The sequence below is a fragment of the Papaver somniferum genome, unplaced genomic scaffold, assembly GCF_003573695.1.
Source record: "Papaver somniferum cultivar HN1 unplaced genomic scaffold, ASM357369v1 unplaced-scaffold_135, whole genome shotgun sequence".
NCBI lineage: Eukaryota > Viridiplantae > Streptophyta > Magnoliopsida > Ranunculales > Papaveraceae > Papaver > Papaver somniferum.
The window spans coordinates 8,731,776-8,758,389 of NW_020622713.1; the positions used below are offsets into that span (position 1 = coordinate 8,731,776).

At 36.6% G+C, this 26,614-nt stretch overlaps 1 protein-coding gene across 1 annotated transcript; it reads left to right on the forward strand.

The window, feature by feature from the left end:
* Positions 1–453: 453 nt before the first annotated feature.
* LOC113334069 (heterogeneous nuclear ribonucleoprotein 1-like) lies at positions 454–26,614 on the forward strand. Its single transcript, XM_026580413.1, has 6 exons — positions 454–1,184; positions 23,277–23,376; positions 23,505–23,674; positions 24,036–24,519; positions 25,746–25,984; positions 26,324–26,614. Exons 1-6 carry the CDS (start codon positions 1,074–1,076, stop codon positions 26,612–26,614), a joined length of 1,395 nt encoding a protein of 464 aa, XP_026436198.1. The 5' UTR covers positions 454–1,073.

Sequence of the window (26,614 nt, forward strand, 5' to 3'; positions counted from 1 at the left end):
GTTTAGTGCAGGTTCTGCAAGAAAATAGGATGGATGAAAATCCTTAATAAGTCTAACTTTTATCACAAGGTGTCTCGCAGAAACACCTTCGAGACTTACCTATATGAGTATGGAAATCATGTCGTTTCCTAAGAGAAGAAGACCGTTCTTTAAAGCAGACTCATGAATCCAGGATAAGCACAGGGCCATTAATGTGCTGAGCTACAGAACACACAATCTATGAAATCAATATGTGTGGAGATTCCGGTTTTATCACATGGGGTACTTGGTTCAAGACTGGTTTCACCACTGAACCCCGATAAGGCTTTGAATTTCTTACACTAAGTGAAGGTTCAAATCCAAAAGATACCTATTATTTATGTATTGATTTCGACGATGATGCTTATTTCCCAATTGAGCTTGAACTACGTTGGCTTGATCCCACCCGGGTACGTAGGCAGTCACTTGAGTGATGCAGCCACTCCGGTTTTGTAAGTTTTACTTTATTTTCTGTTTTGGTTTTTGAAAATAAGGGGAGATTGTTGGATATTTTCAATAACATAGAAAATAAAATGTTTTCGTTTTTGGTTTGCCGCTATGACGGGGGAGCTTCCTGTGTTGAATAAACACAATGGATGTTAGTTGGAGATGAAGAGACACCTCTAAAGGGTGTGATGGTTCACAAAAGACACAACCATTCTCAATAGACACCTTATGTGTCTTTTGGAAGTAAAGAGGCATCTCCAATAGGCATGAGTTCCCTATAAGTAGTGATGATTTGTTTTCATTCAAACAATGGAAAAACATATCTAAAACATCTGATTTATTTTCTCTCTAAGCATCATCAGAATCTAAATACTGTGTGTTCTTGGTTGGGTCAAGGGAAGTACAACTCTTGAATCCAATTACGTTGTTAGGGCTTCATTGTATCCTGAAAGCAATATTTCGCTGGCCGGTTGTACTCGCCAGTTATTTGGGAATGGTCGAAATAATTGCTGAAAAGAATCGCAAGGCCTTGAAGCTCCAGTGATACAACATTCTTTTCCGTTCTCTGTTTTCTTCATCCTCTGTTTTTAGCCCAAATTTTCCAACAAATGAAAGATCGAGCAAGTGGGCAGCCCCGTGGATTCGTTTTTGTGACTTATTCAGATGCCTCTGTAGTTGACAGAGTTATCGAAGATACTCATGTTATAAATGGAAAACAAGTATGATTCGGACCCGTGTGTGGTTTTTGAGTATAATTGTTTCCTTATGTGTTACGACGATGCCTTACTGCAATTCAGGAATTTGACTTTTGTTTTTGTTTTTCCTTCTTCTGTAGGTTGAGATCAAGCAGACCATACCTAAGGGAGCCATGGGATCCAAGGATTTGAAGACCAAAAATATCTTCGTGGGAGGTATTCCTACTAGCCTAAACGAAGGTGATTCTATGTTTTAATGTGCTCAGTTTTTTCTTACATACTCGGAGTCAGCGTGGTTCTCCATTACCGTTGGCGTCACCTTTTTGATATTGATTTTCTCTTCAAATGTGCCAGATGAATTTAGTGGTTTTTTCTCTAAGTTTGGAGAGGTCAAGGAACATCAAATCATGCGGGACCATGCAAGCACTCGTTCTCGGGGTTTTGGGTTTATTACATTTGATAGTGAGGAATCTGTCTATAACATTCTGTCTCAAGGGAACAAAATCGAATTTGCTGGAGCTCAGGTTAGTTTAGAGCCTACTAGGAAAATTTGGCAAATTGGTAGCATAGTTTTTTGCTTATTTCTCACCTGTCTCAAATGTTTGGCACTTCCAATTCTCTGTGGCGGCTTAATACAGTATGGTGTTCAAATTGGACTAGGTCTCGGGGTTTTTCTGCATTTGCATGTTCCTCGTTAACAAAATTCTGGTGTTTGTGTTATTTCTTTTCTGCATTATATTTTGTTATATAATTGAAATATCACAGGTTGTGCGTTAAGTTCAATCAATTAGAATATCCAACCTTTGGTTGTTGATTTACATTGATTGACACTTGAACAATGCATTGGTCTTTGGTACCGTTCAAGTTGTTTCACATAATAATCAGGCTCGCGGATTTCTATATTTTGATTTGTTGATTACATTGTGAAACAGAGATATAAAACCTCCTCGATATACTTTACTCTAGATTGAGTGTGACTGTCTAGTTGATTCTCTAGAAAGTGTATTGGAGTAAGTCCTCTCAGATTGCCAAACGAATTGTTGGGTGCGGTTATTAGGCCCCCGAATTTTCGCTCCTGATAAACCTACTCGGTTGCGGGAGTTCTGTGAGAAGCTACTTGATTTTTGGGACTTTCTATTTTCTCTTTGCAGTCCAAAAATTAGGGGGAAAAGTGTACCAATGTCTTTGCAACTACAATGCAAATCACTACTAGGCTGGAATTCCAATTATTTGGCTTTGGATTGTGGAACAATCACATGTCGATCCTTTAATCAGTTTCATGAGGATAAACCATCATTCGGGTTTTACTGTCTCTCGAAATTTCCATCAGCTAATGTCAAAGTTAGCTTCTTCCCGAGGCATGGGCATTTTTATCACATTGATTACATTTTGTTAGACCTTGGACTCCGCTCTTCTACACTATTTTTTGTTAGACCTTGAACTTCATTCTTCCACACAAGAATAATCATATGTAGAAAAATTTGAGAATTGATCAAATCGACTAATAAAAACTATTATAGATTAAGATTTATCATCTCAAACACTTGGATCGAAACTAGGTTTTACATTATCGGTCTTTTCAGCCTACATAAAAAGTAACAAAAATATTATAATACATGCCACTACCACATGATCGTCTTCCACTCCTGTGGGGACATGGTCTGTTGTGGACTCTTAATTTTCCTAGCGACTCACCGAGTAATCTTTATTTAACACAAAATTGGTTAAAAAGACAAAAATCAATAATTTCTGGGTGAAATGGACAGTTAGATTTTGATACTGTTTAAATGCACAAAAATGTAAAAATAGGCAGGATGTAACCAGTTTCATCGTACCCATTTTCAAATATTTTTTCTTATTTTTAATTTACACAGGATGTATCCAGTTTCATCCTTGCTATTTTTTAAATTTAAGCTAAGATGAAACCAGTTTCATCCTTATTATTTTTTTTTTGGCCATTTCACCCAAACTATTTTTTACTCGTCCATTTGAACCGTGATTTAAAAATATTTGGACAAATGACTCATTTTCCGTTTATTTAACGGGGATTCAGGTATCACATAAGTGTGTGCAAGCTTGTGTACTTAAATATACGTGCACCGGTGCAGTGTACCCCATCATTATTTTGAAAAGTAACCAGGTTAAAGAAATGGAATTGAAGTTGAATGTAAGTTAAAGAAATGGAATTAAAGTTGACTGCAAGTGAAGTAAAGTTATTAGTTTTAATGTTTTGGAATACTAATCCACTATTTCAAAGGAGGTATATGCATCAACGCTACTAGAGTATTAATCTATACTAAACAAAACAATTTTGAGTATTGGATCTCTGGATTGACTTGAAAGTACTTTTTTTAGATCAAATCTATTTTTGCAAAATAAATAAATAAATTAGATCACTATTTATTTGAAAGATGAGGACTTTTGCGATTGTGGCTAAAGTTTTGATATTGATATTTGAGTAAACAACCTAATATAAAAAACGAAAGAAATTTTTTTATTTTAGTTTCAGTAAGTTCCATTGATAGATTTTCTAACTCCGTTGTTTTCACAAAAGGTGAAATATCATTAATTAAAATATGAAGCATAATGTGATTGATAAAAAAAAAAGTGAAAACAACTAAAAGTGCAAGATGTAGAGGAGACACAAGAACGGAGCCCCTCCAATTCCACCTAGTACTTTCTTTATAAATGGCGTGAAGATAGTGCTGGGTGTATCATCAACATGGGGTAAAATGGCAGATGTAGACGAGGGACTCTTAGTTTAGTTGTTGGTAGGAGGGAAGCTTGTTTGATTGTTGTTAATCGGCTAAGCGGAGACTACGATTGATGATACTAGTGGTGATGGCGTTGTTGTTGGTGTTTCTGCACCAAAACCACCAAACTTGCCATATTAAGAAAGATAAATGCCATTGATGCATAGTAATTCATAGCGAATAAGACGATTTTTATGCGAGAGAAAGAAGTGCATAATCACTTCTTCAACATATATATACAGGAAAAAAACCTAAATTGGGCAGTGAAACTGACCAGGAAGGAAAAAGGTCCCGGTCCATTTTATCCATCATCTCCAAACTTTTCCAAGTCCAAATTTTTCCAATATAATATCCACACACTTCCAGTGTATGTCGTCAAATGATTTCTCGAAGACCACTGTGCAGATAATACCATACTTGTTTTCCTTGATTCTAGAGTCTATTAGTTTTGTTGCAATTAAATTCTTCCATTTACCCGTCTTTCATGAAAGCTCCTAGAAAACTAGCGATAATGGAAGATAAGACCAACTTTATTCTTTCTACAAGTATCTTTGATATTATTTTATATGCGCTTTTTATCAAACTAATGTTCATGTAGTTGTGCAAAGAGACGACCTCATTACATTTTGACAGTAGCTTCAAGTTTGTATAGTTCAACCTCTAATCGATTAAGTCTTTAATTTTAAACTTTTCAATTACTAGTATCTCCTGATATTAATGAGTCAGTCTAGCTATCCACGTTAGATTGCCTGATAGTTGTATGATTTTCGAAGATGAAATGTGGTTTCTGAACTTATTATGATTTTCTGATATGACAGTTAACAACTCATGCAGGATATACAACTGAATTTATTCAGTTGTCACTTGTTAGTCTGTAGGAACATAATTTTGGGTTCAACCGATAGGAAGATGCGATTTGCATAATTTGGTGATGGGTATGTGGTTTGCATATTCTTCTTACAGATGCAAGAAGAAGGAAGATGCAGTTTGCATAATTTGTTTGTGGGTATGTTGGTTTGCATATTCTTCTCACAGATGACTGCGTGAAATATATTGTCATGGTTAATTTTACTGTGTCAATACATGTAAATTTAATACACCTAAATTCCTATTTGTTTGATATATATATATATATATATATGTCCTCATAATTTTATTTGCATTAATACACCTAAAATCAATATCGATCATTTATGTTAATACGATGATATTGAATAGAAAGGAAAACACACTCGAGTAAAACGACTCACAAAAAGAAAAACAAAAAGATGTTAAACTTTATGTTTGTTTTATAACTGTTGTAATGTTAAAGGGATGGTTATATTTAGTCACCGCATTGAGAAATAATATAAGAACTTTACTCGTTCGTAATGTGGGTTTAATTTATTTGTTATTTGCATCATTGATAACTTATGAAAATATGTCTTATATGTTAACACATTTTTCTTGTATAATGTGAAAAATGTGAATATTTCTTTTCCCATAGATTTTTTATGAGTTCGGGCATGTATGCATTTTAAAATTCAAAGCAAATTTCCCAATCTGAAAGAATTAGTAATTCTTCATACTGTTAATATCTTTGTAATGTATGATAGGTAGTCTAATTCTATGAACTAATCGAATTATTACTTGAAATTTGAACAAAGTTTCATAACACTGATTGAATCTCAGGTTTCTGAATTAATACCAAAAAGAAAAGAAAGAACCAGCACAAACCACTTACTTCCATGTGGTGTGTGCTGGGAAATTAATACCAAAAACAAAAGAGACTAACAAGTTGTCACTTGTTAGTCTGTAGGAACATAATTTTGGGTTCAACCGATAGGAAGATGCGATTTGCATAATTTGGTGATGGGTATGTGGTTTGCATATTCTTCTTACAGATGCAAGAAGAAGGAAGAATTTTGTGTTTGCAGAGATATGAAGATGCAGTTTGCATAATTTGTTTGTGGGTATGTTGGTTTGCATATTCTTCTCACAGATGACTGCGTGAAATATATTGTCATGGTTAATTTTACTGTGTCAATACATGTAAATTTAATACACCTAAATTCCTATTTGTTTGATATATATATATATATATATATATATATATATATATATATGTCCTCATAATTTTATTTGCATTAATACACCTAAAATCAATATCGATCATTTATGTTAATACGATGATATTGAATAGAAAGGAAAACACACTCGAGTAAAACGACTCACAAAAAGAAAAACAAAAAGATGTTAAACTTTATGTTTGTTTTATAACTGTTGTAAATGTTAAAGGGATGGTTATATTTAGTCACTGCATTGAGAAATAATATAAGAACTTTACTCGTTGGTAATGTGGGTTTAATTTATTTGTTATTTGCATCATTGATAACTTATGAAAATATGTCTTATATGTTAACACATTTTTCTTGTATAATGCGAAAAATGTGAATATTTCTTTTCCCATAGATTTTTTATGAGTTCGGGCATGTATGCATTTTAAAATTCAAAGCAAATTTCCCAATCTGAAAGAATTAGTAATTCTTCATACTGTTAATATCTTTGTAATGTATGATAGGTAGTCTAATTCTATGAACTAATCGAATTATTACTTGAAATTTGAACAAAGTTTCATAACACTGATTGAATCTCAGGTTTCTGAATTAATACCAAAAGAAAAGAGAGAACCAGCACACACCACTTACTTCCATGTGGTGTGTGCTGGGAAATTAATACCTAAAAGAAAAGAGACTAACAAGTTGTCACTTGTTAGTCAGTAGGAACATAATTTTGGGTTCAACCGATAGGAAGATGCGATTTGCATAATTTGGTGATTGGTATGTGGTTTGCATATTCTTCTTACAGATGCAAGAAGAAGGAAGAATTTTGTGTTTGCAGAGATAGGAAGATGCAGTTTGCATAATTTGTTTGTGGGTATGTTGGTTTTCATATTCTTCTCACATATGACTGCGTGAAATATATTGTCATGGTTAATTTTACTGTGTCAATACATGTAAATTTAATACACCTAAATTCCTATTTTTTTGATATATATATATATATATGTCCTCATAATTTTATTTGCATTAATACACCTAAAATCAATATCGATCATTTATGTTAATACGATGATATTGAATAGAAAGGAAAACACACTCGAGTAAAACGACTCACAAAAAGAAAAACAAAAAGATGTTAAACTTTATGTTTGTTTTATAACTGTTGTAATGTTAAAGGGATGGTTATATTTAGTCACTGCATTGAGAAATAATATAAGAACTTTACTCGTTGGTAATGTGGGTTTAATTTATTTGTTATTTACATCATTGATAACTTATGAAAATATGTCTTATATGTTAGCACATTTTTCTTGTATAATGTGAAAAATGTGAATATTTCTTTTCTCATAGATTTTTTATGAGTTCGGGCATGTATGCATTTTAAAATTCAAAGCAAATTTCCCAATCTGAAAGAATTAGTAATTCTTCATACTGTTAATATCTTTGTAATGTATGATAGGTAGTCTAATTCTATGAACTAATCGAATTATTACTTGAAATTTGAACAAAGTTTCATAACACTGATTGAATCTCAGGTTTCTGAATTAATACCAAAAAGAAAAGAAAGAACCAGCACACACCACTTACTTCCATGTGGTGTGTGCTGGGAAATTAATACCAAAAACAAAAGAGACTAACAAGTGACAGGAACATAATTTTGGGTTCAACCGATAGGAAGATGCGATTTGCATAATTTGGTGATTGGTATGTGGTTTGCATATTCTTCTTACAGATGCAAGAAGAAGGAAGAATTTTGTGTTTGCGGAGATAAGAAGATGTAGTTTGCATAATTTGTTTGTGGGTATGTTGGTTTGCATATTTGATGAGTGCCAAATATTGTATATATTTATCCCTTTTTGTTGGCATTTTAACTCATCTTTTGTGCAGTAATTCTACATTTTATCCCATATTCTGTATTTTCATTGTTTTCAAGAATAAATATTTTTATTAATTAATTTTGCATTTTTAGGTAATAAATAAAGTTCGGATGAGTCGTGGAGCGAAAAGAGCAGAAAAGTAGTGAAAAGCCGGGAGAAATTACGCAAGGAAACCGCAAAGAATGGTGCGCACAACCTCATTTTCTACACACAAAAGCGCCTCCGTTCTCAGCCATCAGATCAGTTCTCAGGAGCATCCGACGGTCGCTCCTTCATAGATCATCAAAATCTGATGTTTCTGCCGAGCACCACAGCGCTGAAATTCCAAGCCTTCAGATTAGATGGTAGTTGAATCCAACGGTCGCTCCTATGCCTTGCATCAACTCCCGATGATTCCGCCTAACACTACAACACCTAACTCATCTAGCACCGTTGACTTCGTTGTATTTTACATCCTACGGTCGCTACAAGCTGCCTCTTCCTTAGCCGTCCGATCTACCTACCATCTCCACACCCCACGGCTAAGCATCGCAAGACATCGAAATACGATGGGCCCGCCTCACACTCAAGCAGTCGAGAACCTACACCCAACCAAACAGATCCTTCTCCTCAAACCCATCGACCACCTCTGCCATCACCTTCTCCTTCACAGGCTCTGCAACACCATGTCCTGCCACCACCATCGCCTGCAACCCACTGCCACCACCAGACCTCGAGCTTCCTTCACCACCACCAGTTCCATCACTGCCACCACCATCTCCAACACCCGACAACACCCTAGCCTAGCTATTTTCTTCATCTCACAACCTCTGAAACCCTAGGTTTTGGGGTGAGTAAAATAGCTAGAAATTAGGGGACAATAGGAGCAGGAAGAGCATCATAAGGACGATTCAGAGCATGGGTCGAGCAATTTTTGGAGTTTGGAGGCCAAATTTTGGGTAATAATTTATCCCTAAATTGTACTGTGTATTGATACTTTTGGGAAAAATGTGTGTGAAACCCTAATTTGTTAATTTGGGTATAAATAGGCAATGTGTAGGAGATGAAAAACTTGTTCTTGGACTAGCCAAGTTTCCCCCTATTTGGGTTAGGTTTGATTTTAATTTTTGCTGCACTGTTAACCATTTGCATATTTTTTCACTGTGCTGTGTATGATGTTGTAGTGTGTAACTGTTTGATGTTTGTTAGTTTAATGCTCTAATTCACCACTATGTAATTGTTTGATGTTGTGTAATTGTCTGTTGTGTTGTTAGTTTAATGCTCCTGTTCATTTGTAATTGTTCCTGTTAAAGTGCAATGTCTTGTTAATGTCTTGTTAGTGCCATTCCTAGCTCACTGTTATGCTGCTTGTCATGTTCTAAATCACCTTGCTAGGGACTTGATGAATCACTAATGTCTTATTGTGTAGTACATTGACCACATTGCTCTAGAAAGCTAAACAAGTTTAGGTAAAATTTGAACTTAGCTCATCATCACCTCACTTTCACAATGTATGTCATGTATATTTTGTAGTTAGGATCATGAGCTGCTGATAAGCTGCAACTTAAGCTGAATTCATAATCTCTTGACTAGTTGTGCTGTAGAAAGACAATTAGTGCTTTGGAAATAGTACCATAGTTGTGTTTAACTTCCTATAGGAGAATATACAGTAAAAGTTAGAGTGAATTCAACCCCTAGTTCCTATCCATAAATCCATCTTTAACTGTTAGTCTTGTTTTTTTGTCACTCATTTGCTTTACCTGCACTGCTGCATTACTACTTGTATTTCTGTTTTTGCATTCTCTTTACTACTTGCTTCCCCTGCTGCCAAGCTGCAGCTTCTACTGCATTTCTTCTACTGCAGCCACTTCTGTTGCTTCTCTGTTGTGCCTTTTTCTTCTACTGCAGCTGCTTCTACTGCATCTCTGCTTCCCCTGCTGCCACTGCCTTTCTTGGACTGCTGCTGCCACTGCCTTTCTTGCATTGCTGCTGCCACTCCTTGCCTTGTGCTGCTGTTGCAGTACTGACTTCTCTTCTGTGGCTGTTGCATAGCTGCTGCTTGCTTTGCTCCAAGGCTCACTTCATTCCTGAGCCCAAGTCCACTTCTGTGAAACCAAAGGTTAAAGGCCTAACCAACTCAAGCCCAAAGTTCACTTCCAAAAGCCCAGAACACAATCTGAGCCCAACTGTAAGATCAATACTAAGGCCCATTCCATTAAAGCTCAAAGCCCAGTTTGGGTTAAGGTTGAAGGCCAAATCCAAATCAACTGTGGGCTTAACCCAAAGCTCAATCAAAGGCTCAAAGCCCATTTGCACTTCAAAGATAACTGAGCCCAGGCTCAGTTCATTTTATGTTTAACAAACCCACTAAGCCCAATCCATTCAAAGGGCATTCAAACCCAATAGTACATTAAGCCCAACACTTCCAAAGGGCTTCTAAGCCCAAAGCAAATCTAGGAACCCAATTAGCTAAAACACTTCCGAAACACACCCGATCTCTGTGGATCGACCCGTACTTGCACGAGCTACAACTGACGACCGTGCACTTGCGGTATTACTGTAGGCCCCCGTTCCATCGCATCATAATTTTACACACCTTTCCGGACCCAACAAGTTTTTGGCGCCGCTGCCGGGGATAAATTTTTAGGACCTTTTACAAGCCCGCCAAGTTTTTGGCGCCGTTGCCGGGGATTGGTGCTGTGTTTTATCTGTGTTTTTTAGTTATTTTGTATTTCATTTCATAGCATTTGCATCTGCATCTGCTTCATTTCATTTGCTGTTGGACCTGCTGTTCTGAACCTGTTTTTCCTCTGCTGGGACGCCACCAAGGAAAAGAACCAAAACCCAACTGGGTTTTTGCAACAATATCAGAGCAGCTGGGCTGTGCTACAAAGGTAAGCCTAAACCCATTTCATTGAGAGAACCCAACCTGTGGGCTTCCAATTTTTTATTTGGGCTTGTAATAATTAACCCAATTTTTTGGGCTTTTTATTTTTCTATTTTGGGTTTGTAATAATTTATTTGTGGGCTTGTATTTATTTTGTGTGGGCTTGTTTAAATTCTTCCATTGGACTTGTATTTTGGACTCTGGGTTTAAACCCAGCTGAGCTTATAACTGGTTGTGGACTTGTAAGTGGACCTCGAAACCAAAGTTTTAAAACAAACGTCGGGCCTTAACCAACTGGGCCAAATTAAACTTTCAAAAATTAAAACTTGGATTTTCGTAGGCCGCAGCCTTCATTTCATTAGAGGCTTGCACAGTGGGCTTGCTCCCATTTCAAAAACCAAATTTTATTTTCTTCTTTTTATTATTTAAAAAAAAAAAAAAAAAAAAAAAAAAAAAAAAATTTACTTGCTCCCAGATTTTAAAACCAAATTTTATTCTGCTCCCACATTAAAAACCAAAATTTTTCTTTTTCCCATTAAAACCAAATGGCTCCCGCCAAAACCAAATTTTTCCCAACAAAACCAAATTTTTCCAAAAAGTCCAATCCCTTAAAAACCAAATTTTGAGCTTTGAGCCCAATCATGTATAGATCTTTTTCTACAGTTGGGGAATACAACAAATCCCTTAGAGAACTTGCGTGTGGACAAACTTCACGTTATGAACCTCCCACAGACCATGATGTCAATAGTCATAGGAATTATTATGGACATTTTCAAAGTCCCGAGCCGCAATACATGAACCCTAATGACTATTCATACATGCATCATTCGCCACAACGTGAAAATGAACATTTTGCTAGTGCCTCACTCACACAATCATCTCTGTGGATCAATTAGAAGCTCGAATCGCAGCTTTAGAAATGCAATCACATGAGGAATCTGTCACATCTAATTTTCTTAGGCAACCTGAAATCTATGCATGTCCCGCATGTGGTAGTTTAGACCACCCTGTTGAGATTGTCATATTTTGCATAATTTTAGGCAATCTAGAGAAAATCCAAGTATGAAATGCCCATGAATTGTGAGAATGGTAGTCATTGGGACCATAATCAATCCTTTGAGGGTTGCGATCAAATTTTGTAGACCCTAATGACCATGCATACATGTACCATTCACCACAATTTGAACATGAAGAATTTTGTACTCCCATGAATTTAGACTCCACCACAGAAGCTTTAAGACTTAGTGAGCAAAACTTCGATAGATCTACATCACGAATTCAGGCATATTTAGATCAGATTTTGCTTCACCTACAAAAGGAGGAAATTCATGAGGAAATGTATGTTGTCCCTAATGAAGTGTCTAGTCCCATTCATGTAAATGATGTTGAATATGAACCTAATTTAGAGGAACATGAATCGACTAACGACACCACCACTTAATGAGGACCAATATGCATGCTACCATGATGATGATTATGATGATTATGATGATGTGTTAGAAGAACATGAAAATATTGTGGAACCTGTTGGTTCAATAACATATGGCTTCTCGCCCTCGACCTTCATGAATGTTGTTTTTTCTAATACTCATTGTAATTCATATGATTTTGATATTGACATGGGATTCGTACAATTATTCTGTGAAGATGAGCATGACATAGGAATAGTTGAATCTTCTGTAGACACTAATATGCATGAAAATATATTTGATGTGTCTGATTCTCTACCTAGGTCACATTGTGATATTTCTCCTGATTTGCCGATGCATGAGAATAAATTTGTTGATGATGTTGATGATTCTGTGTGAACTTGCCAATGTGTGATGATTGTGAGCATGATGTGACATGTGTAGATGAGTTAGAAGATTTTGATTTGATTGATAATGATATGCCTATTCTTCTACCTAAGTCACAATCTGATGGCCTTCCACCCAACCTAGATTTGGTTTGTACCAATATTGTAAAACCAATTTTCTGAGAATGCCCAACCTAGGTTTGGAACTGTGTGCTTCCCAAGTCCTCTTGGACTATTTTGCTTCCAAATATAATACATTTGAGGAACCACAGTTGGAAATAGCATGTTTGCCCGTCCCTAGCACAGTTCATTTGAGCTAGACCTTGCATGATGAACCCCCAAACTGCGCGATTTTGTTTTCAAAATTATATCTTCTGTAAAATCCAGGTTTGGGGGTAGCTCATTTTGTTTCACAGTTTCACTTGCGTTTCTTTCCTGTTATTATTGTTGAAGCTGTTGAAATGTCTACACTTCGTCTTTTGGGTTGATCCTCAACTCTTTAGATTGTTAGTGTATGGTGAATTTTTTGTATATAATCCAGTAGATAAAATTTTAAAAACCTTTTGTTCCTTTTGTATATATTTTGATAATCCAATATGATCTCGGCTGAAATATGTTGGATTTTTGCCTTGAATAACGGAGTTTTAATTCTGCTTTCGCCGAAATCGGGTATTCTCTCTCCTTTTACTCTACTCAGCATGTCCCTTTCCATATGTTGCATTTTAATTCTTTCCATATTTTGAAACATTGAGGACAATGTTTAGTTTAGGTTTGGGGGTAAGATACCATGATAATATGCTATAATTGAAAACAACTCCTTCTTTTTGAAAAAATTAAAAATTCAAAAAAATTAAAAAATGAAATGAAAAATCATAAAAAATGGAGCTCATTTACCTTGAAATGTTGACTCTTGTGCAAATATGTATTATTATTAGGAGTCTTAGTCTAGATATTTAGGCACCCTGATTCTAGCACAATTCACATAGTGATAAGAAATTTGCACGCGCACGATCTACCAATACATGTATGGCCTCGATCTTCAAGGTGTTGGATAGGAAGTTACGATTGCCAATCACTTTAGAATACTGAACGAAACTTGACTAGCTTGTTCTTTGGTTGGTTGGGATAGAAGGTGGAGGTTACATTAAGAAAGACAACCATCGAATTTAACTGGGTGCATCAAAAAGGGCTACCTCTTGCAAAGTGTCATGTAATTTTTTGTTTCTTCTTGTTATGTATCAAAAGTGTTTCCTTGTTAAAAAAAAAAAAAAAAAAAAAAAAAAAAAAAAAAAAAAACGATGTATATATTCAAAAAAAAAAAAAAAAAAAAAAAAAAAAAAAAAATATCAGAAAAATACCAAAAAAATCAAGTATTTATCAATTCCATCATCTCTTGTTCCAAAAATAAAAGAGATTTGTCAATGTAAATAAGAGTCATGTAAAGAGTTCTTTTGTGTTTCGTTGTAATAAGCAAGGAGGGTGTATGCCATTGATGTACAACGCGAGCAATTGTGAAATACCTCCAACTCATTCACAATTCTCGTAAAGTCCGGACAGCTAGCTAGATTTCGACCTCAGTTCTTAGCCTGAGAAACTATCTCTTGGTGATTAGTAGTCATGATTCAGATCTTTCTTTACACATGTGTAGATACACTTTACACTCTTATCACATGTCCTTATTTGTTATCAGTGCTAGGATTGTGCCTTCGATAGCTAGATTGACATCTCCATTTTGCTGTGAGCTTAAACTGTTTTGCACATGTCACGTTTGATGGAATATGAGCTTATATTTTGTCCTTAGGTTTTGTAGGCACACCTCTGGTAAACCTTCACGAGACTTCAACTCGTCCACTAGGGACACTTAGTGGTTTAAAAGGCTTAGTGCATACGCTAAATGCATTCGAGAGACCAGCGACAGTGGTATAGTAGGATTTCCTTAGTTTTGTTTTACTTGAGGACAAGTAAAATTCAGGTTTGGGGGTATTTGATGAGTGCCAAATATTGTATATATTTATCCCTTTTTGTTGGCATTTAACTCATCTTTTGTGCATTAATTCTACATTTTATCCCATATTCTGTATTTTCATTGTTTTCAAGAATAAATATTTTTATTAATTAATTTTGCATTTTTAGGTAATAAATAAAGTTCGGATGAGTCGTGGAGCGAAAAGAGCAGAAAAGTAGTGAAAAGCCGGGAGAAATTACGCAAGGAAACCGCAAGAATGGTGCGCACAACCTCATTTTCTACACACAAAAGCGCCTCCGTTCTCAGCCATCAGATCAGTTCTCAGGAGCATCCGACGGTCGCTCCTTCATAGATCATCAAAATCTGATGTTTCTGCCGAGCACCACAGCGCTGAAATTCCAAGCCTTCAGATTAGATGGTAGTTGAATCCAACGGTCGCTCCTATGCCTGTGCATCAACTCCCGATGATTCCGCCTAACACTACAACACCTAACTCAATCTAGCACCGTTGACTTCGTTGTATTTTACATCCTACGGTCGCTACAAGCTGCCTCTTCCTTAGCCGTCCGATCTACCTACCATCTCCACACCCCACGGCTAAGCATCGCAAGACATCGAAATACGATGGGCCCGCCTCACACTCAAGCAGTCGAGAACCTACACCCAACCAAACAGATCCTTCTCCTCAAACCCATCGACCACCTCTGCCATCACCTTCTCCTTCACAGGCTCTGCAACACCATGTCCTGCCACCACATCGCCTGCAACCCACTGCCACCACCAGACCTCGAGCTTCCTTCACCACCACCAGTTCCATCACTGCCACCACCATCTCCAACACCCGACAACACCCTAGCCTAGCTATTTTCTTCATCTCACAACCTCTGAAACCCTAGGTTTTGGGGTGAGTAAAATAGCTAGAAATTAGGGGACAATAGGAGCAGGAAGAGCATCATAAGGACGATTCAGAGCATGGGTCGAGCAATTTTTGGAGTTTGGAGGCCAAATTTTGGGTAATAATTTATCCCTAAATTGTACTGTGTATTGATACTTTTGGGAAAAATGTGTGTGAAACCCTAATTTGTTAATTTGGGTATAATAGGCAATGTGTAGGAGATGAAAAACTTGTTCTTGGACTAGCCAAGTTTCCCCCTATTTGGGTTAGGTTTGATTTTAATTTTTGCTGCACTGTTAACCATTTGCATATTTTTTCACTGTGCTGTGTATGATGTTGTGTGTGGTAACTGTTTGATGTTTGTTAGTTTAATGCTCTAATTCACCACTATGTAATTGTTGTGTGTGTGTAATTGTCTGTTGTGTTGTTAGTTTAATGCTCCTGTTCATTTGTAATTGTTCCTGTTAAAGTGCAATGTCTTGTTAATGTCTGTTGTGTGCCATTCCTAGCTCACTGTTATGCTGCTTGTCATGTTCTAAATCACCTTGCTAGGGACTTGATGAATCACTAATGTCTTATTGTGTAGTACATTGACCACATTGCTCTAGAAAGCTAAACAAGTTTAGGTAAAATTTGAACTTAGCTCATCATCACCTCACTTTCACAATGTATGTCATGTATATTTTGTAGTTAGGATCATGAGATGCTGATAAGCTGCAACTTAAGCTGAATTCATAATCTCTTGACTAGTTGTGCTGTAGAAAGACAATTAGTGCTTTGGAAATAGTACCATAGTTGTGTTTAACTTCCTATAGGAGAATATACAGTAAAAGTTAGAGTGAATTCAACCCCTAGTTCCTATCCATAAATCCATCTTTAACTGTTAGTCTTGTTTTTTTGTCACTCATTTGCTTTACCTGCACTGCTGCATTACTACTTGTATTTCTGTTTTTGCATTCTCTTTACTACTTGCTTCCCCTGCTGCCAAGCTGCAGCTTCTACTGCATTTCTTCTACTGCAGCCACTTCTGTTGCTTTCTCTGTTGTGCCTTTTTCTTCTACTGCAGCTGCTTCTACTGCATCTCTGCTTCCCCTGCTGCCACTGCCTTTCTTGGACTGCTGCTGCTGCTGCCTTTCTTGCATTGCTGCTGCCACTCCTTGCCTTGTGCTGCTGTTGCAGTACTGACTTCTCTTCTGTGGCTGTTGCATAGCTGCTGCTTGCTTTGCTCCAAGGCTCACTTCATTCCTGAGCCCAAGTCCACTTCTGTGAAACCAAAGGTTAAAGGCCTAACCAACTCAAGCCCAAAGTTCACTTCCAAAAGCCCAGAACACAATCTGAGCCCAACTGTAAGATCAATACTAAGGCCCATTCCATTAAAGCTCAAAGCCCAGTTTGGGTTAAGGTTGAAGGCCAAATCCAAATCAACTGTGGGCTTAACCCAAAGCTCAATCAAAGGCTCAAAGCCCATTTGCACTTCAAAGATAACTGAGCCCAGGCTCAGTTCATTTTATGTTTAACAAACCCACTAAGCCCAATCCATTCAAAGGGCATTCAAACCCAATAGTACATTAAGCCCAACACTTCCAAAGGGCTTCTAAGCCCAAAGCAAATCTAGGAACCCAATTAGCTAAAACACTTCCGAAACACACCCGATCTCTGTGGATCGACCCGTACTTGCACGAGCTACAACTGACGACCGTGCACTTGCGGTATTACTGTAGGCCCCCGTTCCATCGCATCATTTCTATACACTTTCCGGACCTGCCAATATTCTTCTCACAGATGACTGCGTGAAATATATTGTCATGGTTAATTTTACTGTGTCAATACATGTAAATTTAATACACCTAAATTCCTATTTTTTTGATATATATATGTATGTCCTCATAATTTTATTTGCATTAATACACCTAAAATCAATATCGATCATTTATGTTAATACGATGGTATTGAATAGAAAGGAAAACACACTCGAGTAAAACGACTCACAAAAAGAAAAACAAAAAGATGTTAAACTTTATGTTTGTTTTATAACTGTTGTAATGTTAAAGGGATGGTTATATTTAGTCACTGCATTGAGAAATAATATAAGAACTTTACTCGTTGGTAATGTGGGTTTAATTTATTTGTTATTTGCATCATTGATAACTTATGAAAATATGTCTTATATGTTAACACATTTTTCTTGTATAATGTGAAAAATGTGAATATTTCTTTTCCCATAGATTTTTTATGAGTTCGGGCATGTATGCATTTTAAAATTCAAAGCAAATTTCCCAATCTGAAAGAATTAGTAATTCTTCATACTGTTAATATCTTTGTAATGTATGATAGGTAGTCTAATTCTATGAACTAATCGAATTATTACTTGAAATTTGAACAAAGTTTCATAATACTGATTGAATCTCAGGTTTCTGAATTAATACCAAAAAGAAAAGAGAGAACCAGCACACACCACTTACTTCCATGTGTGGCTACTAGAAAATTGAGATGAAAATATTGAATAACACCTTTTCTTTTCTTTTGGCATTGCTAATCGGATTTTTTTTTAAATATATATATATATGTCTGTGTTTCAAAATTACCAAAAGTACTCTGGAAAAAGTATAATTTAATCGGCTTAAAAACATTTTTTAAGATAACATCCAATTTACCTTGTTTTTGCAATTTTTGATTGAGGGAATAGTCTTGACGAGAGAAGCATTGCCTTCGCCTTCATGGATAAATGATATATAGAAAACCAACCCAAGTCCAAGCAAAAATCCACATTAACCTACAAAACACCAATCCAAGAATCGTTTTCTTAGTTATTTTTTCTTTGTTTTATTGTGTCGGTTCTCGTTGATACTACTTGTCAGGAAATAAGATATTTTCATTACAAGTGTTTGAATTGGTTCTTATAAAAGGTTGTGATTGGTTCAGAGGTTATATCGTCCGAAAAAATATTCAATCTTGGAAGTTTTCTAATTCCATTGCTAATTTTTCGATTCTAATGATTATCGGGCATAATATCCAATAACTATTCTGTTTTGGAGCTTTTATTTTTCATTTATAAAGAAACTATTATAGTTTAAATTGGCTCTATGCAAATTTACCTATGTAACTACATATAAAAAAAAACTATATTTAATCTATAGTAATGAGATCCTCTTAACTCATTACCAACAATTAACACAAATCACCTTTATTTTTTTGGTGGTGCCGCTTTTGGGGAACAACTGCAAATCATCCAAATGATGAAAACGATGACAACAAAGAAAACAAACGATATTGCATATCGTCTCAGATCGGCAGCATACGAGGAGCCATTGTCATGTTTTCTACATATAGTTTGTCAGAAATTCTTGACTATTCTGGAAATATTGTTTATTATTGTCCTTGAAAAAGAGGGAGTCTAACAACCACACCCAATATTTCATTCAAATTAATACTATAGTAATACGACTTTTGTCTCAAGAAGGGAGATAGAATAGAAATAGACTTTCTGAATGATAGATGAGTTTCAGTCTCCTCATACCTTTTGTTGATGAAGTTCCACAAGCTCTCCTAAGTAGTTCTTCGTCTTCAATCGATGAACGCCGTGAAGTCTAAAGTTCAACTACACACTTTATCCTAGTCTGAGACATTACTATAAGTAGACTAGAAATCAAGACTTATAGTTTCGATCACTAAACTTGACAAACAAGCTTGAGATAGCAACGCTTGCGAGTCCGACCGAGTAGTGCTCTAACAATGGGAAAGTCATAAGGCTATGGTAAGTCCTTTTTTCACTTAACGTGCACCATTATTTACATTCCTTAGGTAAAAGTTTCGTGAAATTTTGTATGAGAAGATGAAAGTGAAGATTAAATATGTTATTGCATTGATTAACCAAGAATGCCAAAGAAATGAAATTGATTGTAGTTCGGTTTTGTTGAATTGGGAGTAAGAATGGTGGAAACCTTGATTAAATGCGGTTATGTACGAATGTGCTTGATCGATTCAACAATGTTAAGCATGTGCTTGTTCGATTGAACAATGTTAAGCATATTGTGCTTGATCGACTGAATGAGTTCGAAACTTCTCACAAAAAGATTATGGTTGATATGACTTAGATACTCTTAGGCCCTTGCAACCCCTAAGACAACTGACATTGCTGTTGTACTGATAGCTCCACCAAATATTATTGAAGTTGTGAAGACTCAATTCATTGGTGGTTAAGGTCATGATGAGAGAGAAAAAAATAGTCGGGAGAAAAACAGGAAAAATTCTCCCTATTTTCTAACTTAGATCACTTGATTTTTTGTGTCTCTTATTCCTCTTTCTATGATCTACAAGTATGTGGTAGAAATTTATGTTTTGGTTTGATTTTGGAGGAGTATTGTTTAGCTCAACAACCATGGTAGAAATTGAATTTAACATGGGGTTTGCATATTTCCCCCCGTTGAAATTATCTAATGGAAAGGAGGGTCACAAGATTAGTATCTCTTCCTTTGATGTTGGGATTGAACATCTCAAACCTAAGATTGGTGGAGAGAACCAAAAGGGTAATGATGGGTCTATTAACAAACTTGAGATTGTTTCCCATGGGAAAGTAGTAGGGGGTTCTGATTCAAATGAAGTAGGTGTTCCATCAACATCTTCCTCTAGAGAATGGAGAACTTTGTTTCCATCTGAAAAGCCAATTCAACCTCAACCTGAAATTCTAATGAATTCTTTCCTTCAGCGGAGTTAAATGGCAAGAGGGTGGTGGATTATGTTGCTGGTGATTTCTCTACAGGAATCAAGAGACGTGAGGAATATGTTGTTGGTTTATGTATGGGTAAAAAACTATCATTCCCAGCAATCAAGGAAGTTGTATCCAAGCTATGGAACCTCAAGAACGAAGTGATTATCAAATTACACAACAACTGTGCTTTCATTTTTGAATTCAAATATGAGGAAGATCGTACAAAAGTGTTAGAATTAGGTTCCTTTAACATATCTAAATGTCTTTTCATTGTGAGACCTTGGTCTAGTTTAATTGAATCTAAAATTTCTAGTGTTAGAACCATACCCATTTGAGTATTGATATACAATGTACCATTGCACATGTGGGACATTGAAGATCTGAGTTTAATCTTTTGTTTCTTAGGAAACCCTTTATTGGAAGATGATTATACGCTAAATAAGACTACATTATCTTATGCTAAGGTCTGTGCTGAAGCTGATATTGATTTCATTTATTCTGAGAGCATTCATTAATGATTGATGGCAAGATTATTTTGGAAATGCCAGTTGAGTATCTCTAGAAACCCCCCAAGTGTGAATTGTGCAAGGTGTTTGGCCACTCCTCTAAAAACTGCACTCAAAAACTGAAACCAAAATGGAATCCTAAGAAGAATGGGAAGGATCTTGAGAAGAATCAAGAAACAATCCGGTGTAAAGCAACGGAAAATGCAAAATGCGAGAATCAAATGGAAAAGCGTAAGAATTCAGTTGAAAACATAATGAATGCAATAGAATCTGGAGCTATGGTGACTCACGTTGGGGATACGCAATAGCTGAATGCATTAGTCAATAATCCTCAGTTGACTATTACGGATGGTGGCAATGAATATGTGGTTGAAAAAAATGCTCAAGTTGTTGTCTCTACTGTGAATGAGACTGCAGTAGCTGATTCATCTTTTGTGATTGATTTATCCTCATCTGAAAAGGGTAGTGGTGTTTGCAAAAATTTGGATAGAGCAACAATGGAAAATGAGAAGGTTGCATCTACAAAGTCGGCTTCATCAAAGAAGAAGGCTATAGAGAATGAACCTATTCAAAAACCCTTCCATTTGTCTAGTGACTATCCATACCAATGGAAAGATTTATCGATCAAGGCTTCTATACCTAAAATTGATGCTTATCCTACGGTAACAAATGTTTCACTAGAAAAGAGGACAAGTATCAAGGGGGTTCAAGCTACTACTACAAAAAGCCCAAGTGCATAAATGAAAAATAATCACAATCCTTTTATGGTAGGAGGTCACCCTAGCTTTATACCAGACAAGAGGAAAGGTGATCTTGGTAAGCACGGGGCAAATGAAAAAATTCTACCTTTATAGGAGAATCTGATGGGAAATGGAAGGATGCTCCAAGTAGGAAATATCCTTCTAAGATTGTCTCGTCGACCAACAATTCTGTCATGTACAATCAAACCTCTGTCAATAATTCTTTCAAACTTTTGAGTAACGGGATTACTCGGGATATAGTAGAATATGAGGATGATCATGAGGAAGACTATGTTGTGGAAGATGACAAATACTCTCTGAATTATAAAGAAAATTCTGGCAGAAAAACAGACAGGGAGCTTTTAAGTCTCAAATGGAATGGTGAAATTCCCAACAAGGGAAATTCAGAAAATATGGGGAGAGGCCAAAGATCTGCAGCTAAAAAGCAAAAGTAGTTTACTGTTTTTCTATCATTGCTTGTAATTTGCTTTGGTGGAGAGTTGGTTTATACCACTCTTTTAGTTTCTTTTTCTCTGTGTCTGGTGGAATTTACTCTTACCTTTAGACTTGCCTAGGCGCTCTCATCTTATACTCTTTTTTATTTTTTCTTCATAACGAATAAAATTAACCTTTCTATTCAAAAATAAATAAATAAAATAAAAATTGTGAAGACTCGATGGGGATTCTAATACAATTTTATAATCGCGTGTACCAAACAGCTACCGAGTAGCAGACGAACAAAAATTCACTTACTACAAATAATAGCATTTGTAATTCAGTATGTAAGTACGAGAGTCAAGGACAAGAAAAAGAAGGAAGAACTGTTTTATTACTGTACTTTTTTTTGTACATCTCCATACGTAAGTATTCAAGGCTATTTATAGCCTAAATTCACATGACATACATACAAGGTGGCAGCAACTTTAATTGCCACGAGTTTACATATGTGGCCTTTAATTAAGAGATTAAAGTGTTTTTTGTTAATCCACAAGAGATTAACTTATCACCTAGCAAGTGTGTTTCTCACTGAAATGTGGTCATCCATAAATCGAGCCGACAATATATAACACTCCCCCTTGGATGACCACCATCACATATATATGGTGTCTAGTTAAAACCTTGTAATGAAATTTCGACTGGGATAAAAACTGGGCGAAGGAAAATGAGTACAACACTGGAATCTTTAAATTGTGAGGACCGCCATGAACTGCTCTCTTCGTTAAAGTTGTATCAGGAAAACTGCTTAGGGAAAAATCTGAGCACTTGAAATTCCAAATAAGGGTAGTCGCTACTATGAATTTCTTCCTTTGTCGAAACTGTGTCAGGAAAACCATCTAGGACAAAACCCGAGCTTATAATAAGGGTGATCGCCGCCACGAAAATATTTTCTTTGACAAAACTGCGTCAGGAAAACCACTTGGGACAAAACCTGAACGCCCAAAGTTCATAATAATGTTGACGTCGATGCTAATGTTGCCTCGTTAAAAACCTCGTCTGGAAAACCACGTGGGAAAAATCAGACCAGAGGAAAAGAGTACAACGGACGTCGCCTGATAGTGGTGCTGAACACACATATGCTTCCTCGTTAAAACCTTGACAAGGAAAACCCAACGGGATAAAACCTTGGAGAAGGAAAAAAAGTACAACACGTTTAAGTCCAGCCAAAGATTCTATGAGTTTACTCCCCATGAAGCATGACTTCTTGGTGCAAATATTATATAACCTTCAGAAAACCGCTTTACCATTTGGGTTTATGGAGGATTGACTGCAGGTATTGCGCTGGGTGCACAATCGCCATTGTACACCTCGCATTTAAATCCTCAGTCCATTGCGCACCAATTTCAGTTTTCCGCGTTAACTACATGCATAACCATGAAAGGCCTTTTGTAAACTCATAAATACCGTAGAATCAGTTTTCCGCTTACAGCAACTCAGGATTTTGACTTTTTTTTTGCCCTTCTTCTATAGGTTGAAATCAAGCGGACCATACCTAAGGGAACCATGGGATCCAAGGATTTGAAGACCAAAAAGATCTTCGTGGGCGGTATTCCTACTAGCGTAAAAGAAGGTGGTTCTATGTTTTAATGTGCTCAGTTTTTTCTTACATACCCGGAGTCAGCGCGGTTCTCCGTTACCTTTAGCGTCATCTTTTTGATATTAATTTTTTGATATTGATTTTTTCTTCAAATGTGCCAGATGAATTTAGTGGGTTTTTCTCTAAGTTTGGAGAGGTCAAGGAACATCAAATCATGCGGGACCATGCAAGCACTCGTTCTCGGGGTTTTGGGTTTATTACATTTGATAGTGAGGAATCTGTCGATAACATTCTGTCTCAAGGGAACAAGATCGAATTTGCTGGAGCTCAGGTTAGTTTAGAGCCTACTAGGAAAATTACGCAAATTGGTAGCATAGTTTCTTGCTTGTTTCTCACCTGTTTCAAATGTTTGGCACTTCCAATTCTGGATCCTTTTTAACAAAATTTGATAAAACAAGAAGTTACATTCACACCCCTTACATCCAAAGATTGGGGAATCTTTGTTGATGCTGTTGATAGGATATTTAGTTTTTTTTAGCTGATGGTGGGTGGTAGTCCTGGGAGTTATCTGCTTTTACTTTGTTAGTCACTAATGGTTTTTTGGTGTGGGGGGTATTTCTTGTACAAGGTATAAAATATAAAAGGGGTGTGTGGATCTGGCAGTCTAGGTTGATGTTTTTGTTTTGTTGTAGGTGGAGATCAAGAAAGCAGAACCCAAGAAATCTAACCCCCCATTGGCACCACCCAGGCGTTTTTCCAATTCTAGACCCAGTACTTATGGTGGTGCTGGTGCTGGTGCTGGTGCATTTGGGGATGCTTATGATGGGTATGGTGCGGGTGGTGGTGGGTCCTATAGGTCAGGCGGGATGTATGGGGGTAGACCAGGTGGCCATGCAGGATATGGCACTAGTGAATTCGGTGGTGGATATGGATATGGATATGGTGGTAGCGGTCTAGGCGATTATAGAGAGTCTTCTCTAGGATATGCAGGCTGTTATGGCGGAGGCTTCAATAGAGGTTATGACCTAGGAGGTGGTTATGGTGGAGGAGCTGGTGAGGGTTATGATGGGTATGGCGGTGCTGGTGGTTATGGTAGTAGCTATGTTGCAGGCTTTACGAGTGGCTACCGAGGTAGCGGTGGAAGCTCCCTATATGGAAATAGAGGTGGTTATGGAGGTAGTGGTGGTGGTCGTTACCATCCTTATGCAAGGTAGAGAATTCCAATAGCAGTGTCAATGGTCCATGGAAGAACAAAGCAGAACAACTTAGTCCTCCATTGTTAGCTTCAAGCAGCTAGAGAAGGGTAGATCATCTTGCTTACTGATGTGATCCTTGGCAAAACAGGACTTAGTCGTCTATTGTTAGCTTAATGATGCGACCCTTAGAATTTTAATCTATTTTTAGTTTGTATTGCTGCTTGGTTATTTATAATTATCTGAACTTCTAGATATACTCTGTTTGATAAGATGAACATCGGATAATTAATCTTTTCTTTGATGTCTTGGTTGTTTGAAGGAAAAAAGAAGAAGAAACTCTTAGAAACCTATTTTTTGAAATCTTATTTTAGCTTTCTATGTAGATCAATGTTGGCAGTTAGGATATTTAGCCTTCATACCCTCTTGAATCTTTGTTCTCCTTACATCTGAGGCTAGGTATTAGGAATTAGGATGAGTTAATTGAAATTTTTTATTGACCCATTGATTTAAGGCCCAACTAAAATAGTAATATTTTGGAATTACAAACAATTTTTTTTTCTACGCCACAGTAGTAGTACAGTAAGTTTGACCCTCTTCCTTCTTTCGTGGCCTAGTGTATTGATGTGGCCTTCGTTCTTGTTTACAATATGCGATCAATATGTTGTCCCGTATGTTAATTGTTTCTTGTCTTGTTTTTCGAACTGTTTTTCACTTTCCAATTACGGCCCAAGGCCTTCACAAAGTCTCCGTATGTATTGTTCATTTTTTACAAAAAAAGATTGCATATTAGTAGTACAGTAAGTTTGAGCCTCTTCCTTATTCTTGGCCTAGCGTATTTGTGGCCTTCGTTTTTGTTTATAATATGCAATCTATATGTTCTCCCATTGTCCCATCCTGATGGGTATTTCAAGCGTTTCTTGTCTTGTTTCGAACTTGTTTTCACTTTCCAAGTACGGCCCAAGGGCATCTTCAATGTCTTGTATTGTTTGTTTGTTTCTGCATAGAAACACAAAAAAAAGATTGACGCCCAATGCCATGTGAGGGAAATTGACAAACAAATACTTGTAGTATCCCCCTTGGCCCTAAAATCTGAATGGCAATCTTTTAGAATTTTTTGTTTGCTTTTGTAAATTCAGTTGCTACTCTTGTTTCCTTGTCTTCTCCCAGCAATCTGAGGTCTTTAATTCTTACTGGTAACTTTAGCAGTCGTGGCTTGGACACTAGCGAAGCTTCTATTGAGATTGGAAGATGTTCAACCATTATCTAAACCTGAAGTAAACAGAGCATCTTCTCAAGCTTTTGTTACTATGCTGCAACTTGGACAGTCTTCTTTCCTTCCTCACCCAATTGAGAATGGTTCATATGATATAATTGTTCTCTGCATAAGATTGCTCTACAATACCGGGGATGAGATTCAAAGATATGGTTACAGTCATGCTGTGACAGTTCGTTAAGATGCTTGCAGATAAACAGTAAGCTAAGTCTCAGACTTCTCATGCACAACCAGATGATCTTATCGATTTTTACCATTTTGATAAGTAGGAAGGTAAGCGCTCAAAGTTTTTTTTTTTTAATCTGGATTCTGGAAAGCATGGATAAGTTCCTGCGTGATTATGTCCTATTGATATCATGATCTCATAAAATTAGCAATTCCTAGGATGCTCTTGTATGCACATATGTCTTATGATGTGTTGCTGTCTTTTCAAATAGTTTATGCAAGTCTTCTCAGTTTTCATCATCAAAATTTTCTTACTAAAAATGATGGCGTATGGTTATTGAAGCAGACTAGCGATAATCATGGCATGACTTCTAAAAAAGAGCCCAGCCTTGAGCTTAAGATACCAATCACATCTACGAAGAGTGGTCGGCTTTTATGCTATGGTTCTGTTGGTGGCAGTATCTATCGCAACGATCCAAAAGCTTCATCTTCCGAGTTGCTTGAGAGTTTTAGTAGGTTGGTTTGTCTAGTCATTCTTCACAGGAATACCTTAATTTCACTGAAAGAATTAGGAGAAAAAGATACACAAAGAATGGAATCTGTTGAAAGGGCAAGGTCAAGTCAGGAGATGCAGTGA

Excerpts from the sequence above, each read along its gene's own strand:
- LOC113334069 (XM_026580413.1), top strand. The coding sequence starts at position 1,074 with ATGAAAGATCGAGCAAGTGGGCAGCCCCGTGGATTCGTTTTTGTGACT. Across the intron at positions 24,520-25,745 it reads AAATAGAGGTGGTTATGGAG|TCGTGGCTTGGACACTAGCG; the intron begins GTAGTGGTGGTG and ends TAACTTTAGCAG. Across the intron at positions 25,985-26,323 it reads GTTACAGTCATGCTGTGACA|ACTAGCGATAATCATGGCAT; the intron begins GTTCGTTAAGAT and ends TTATTGAAGCAG.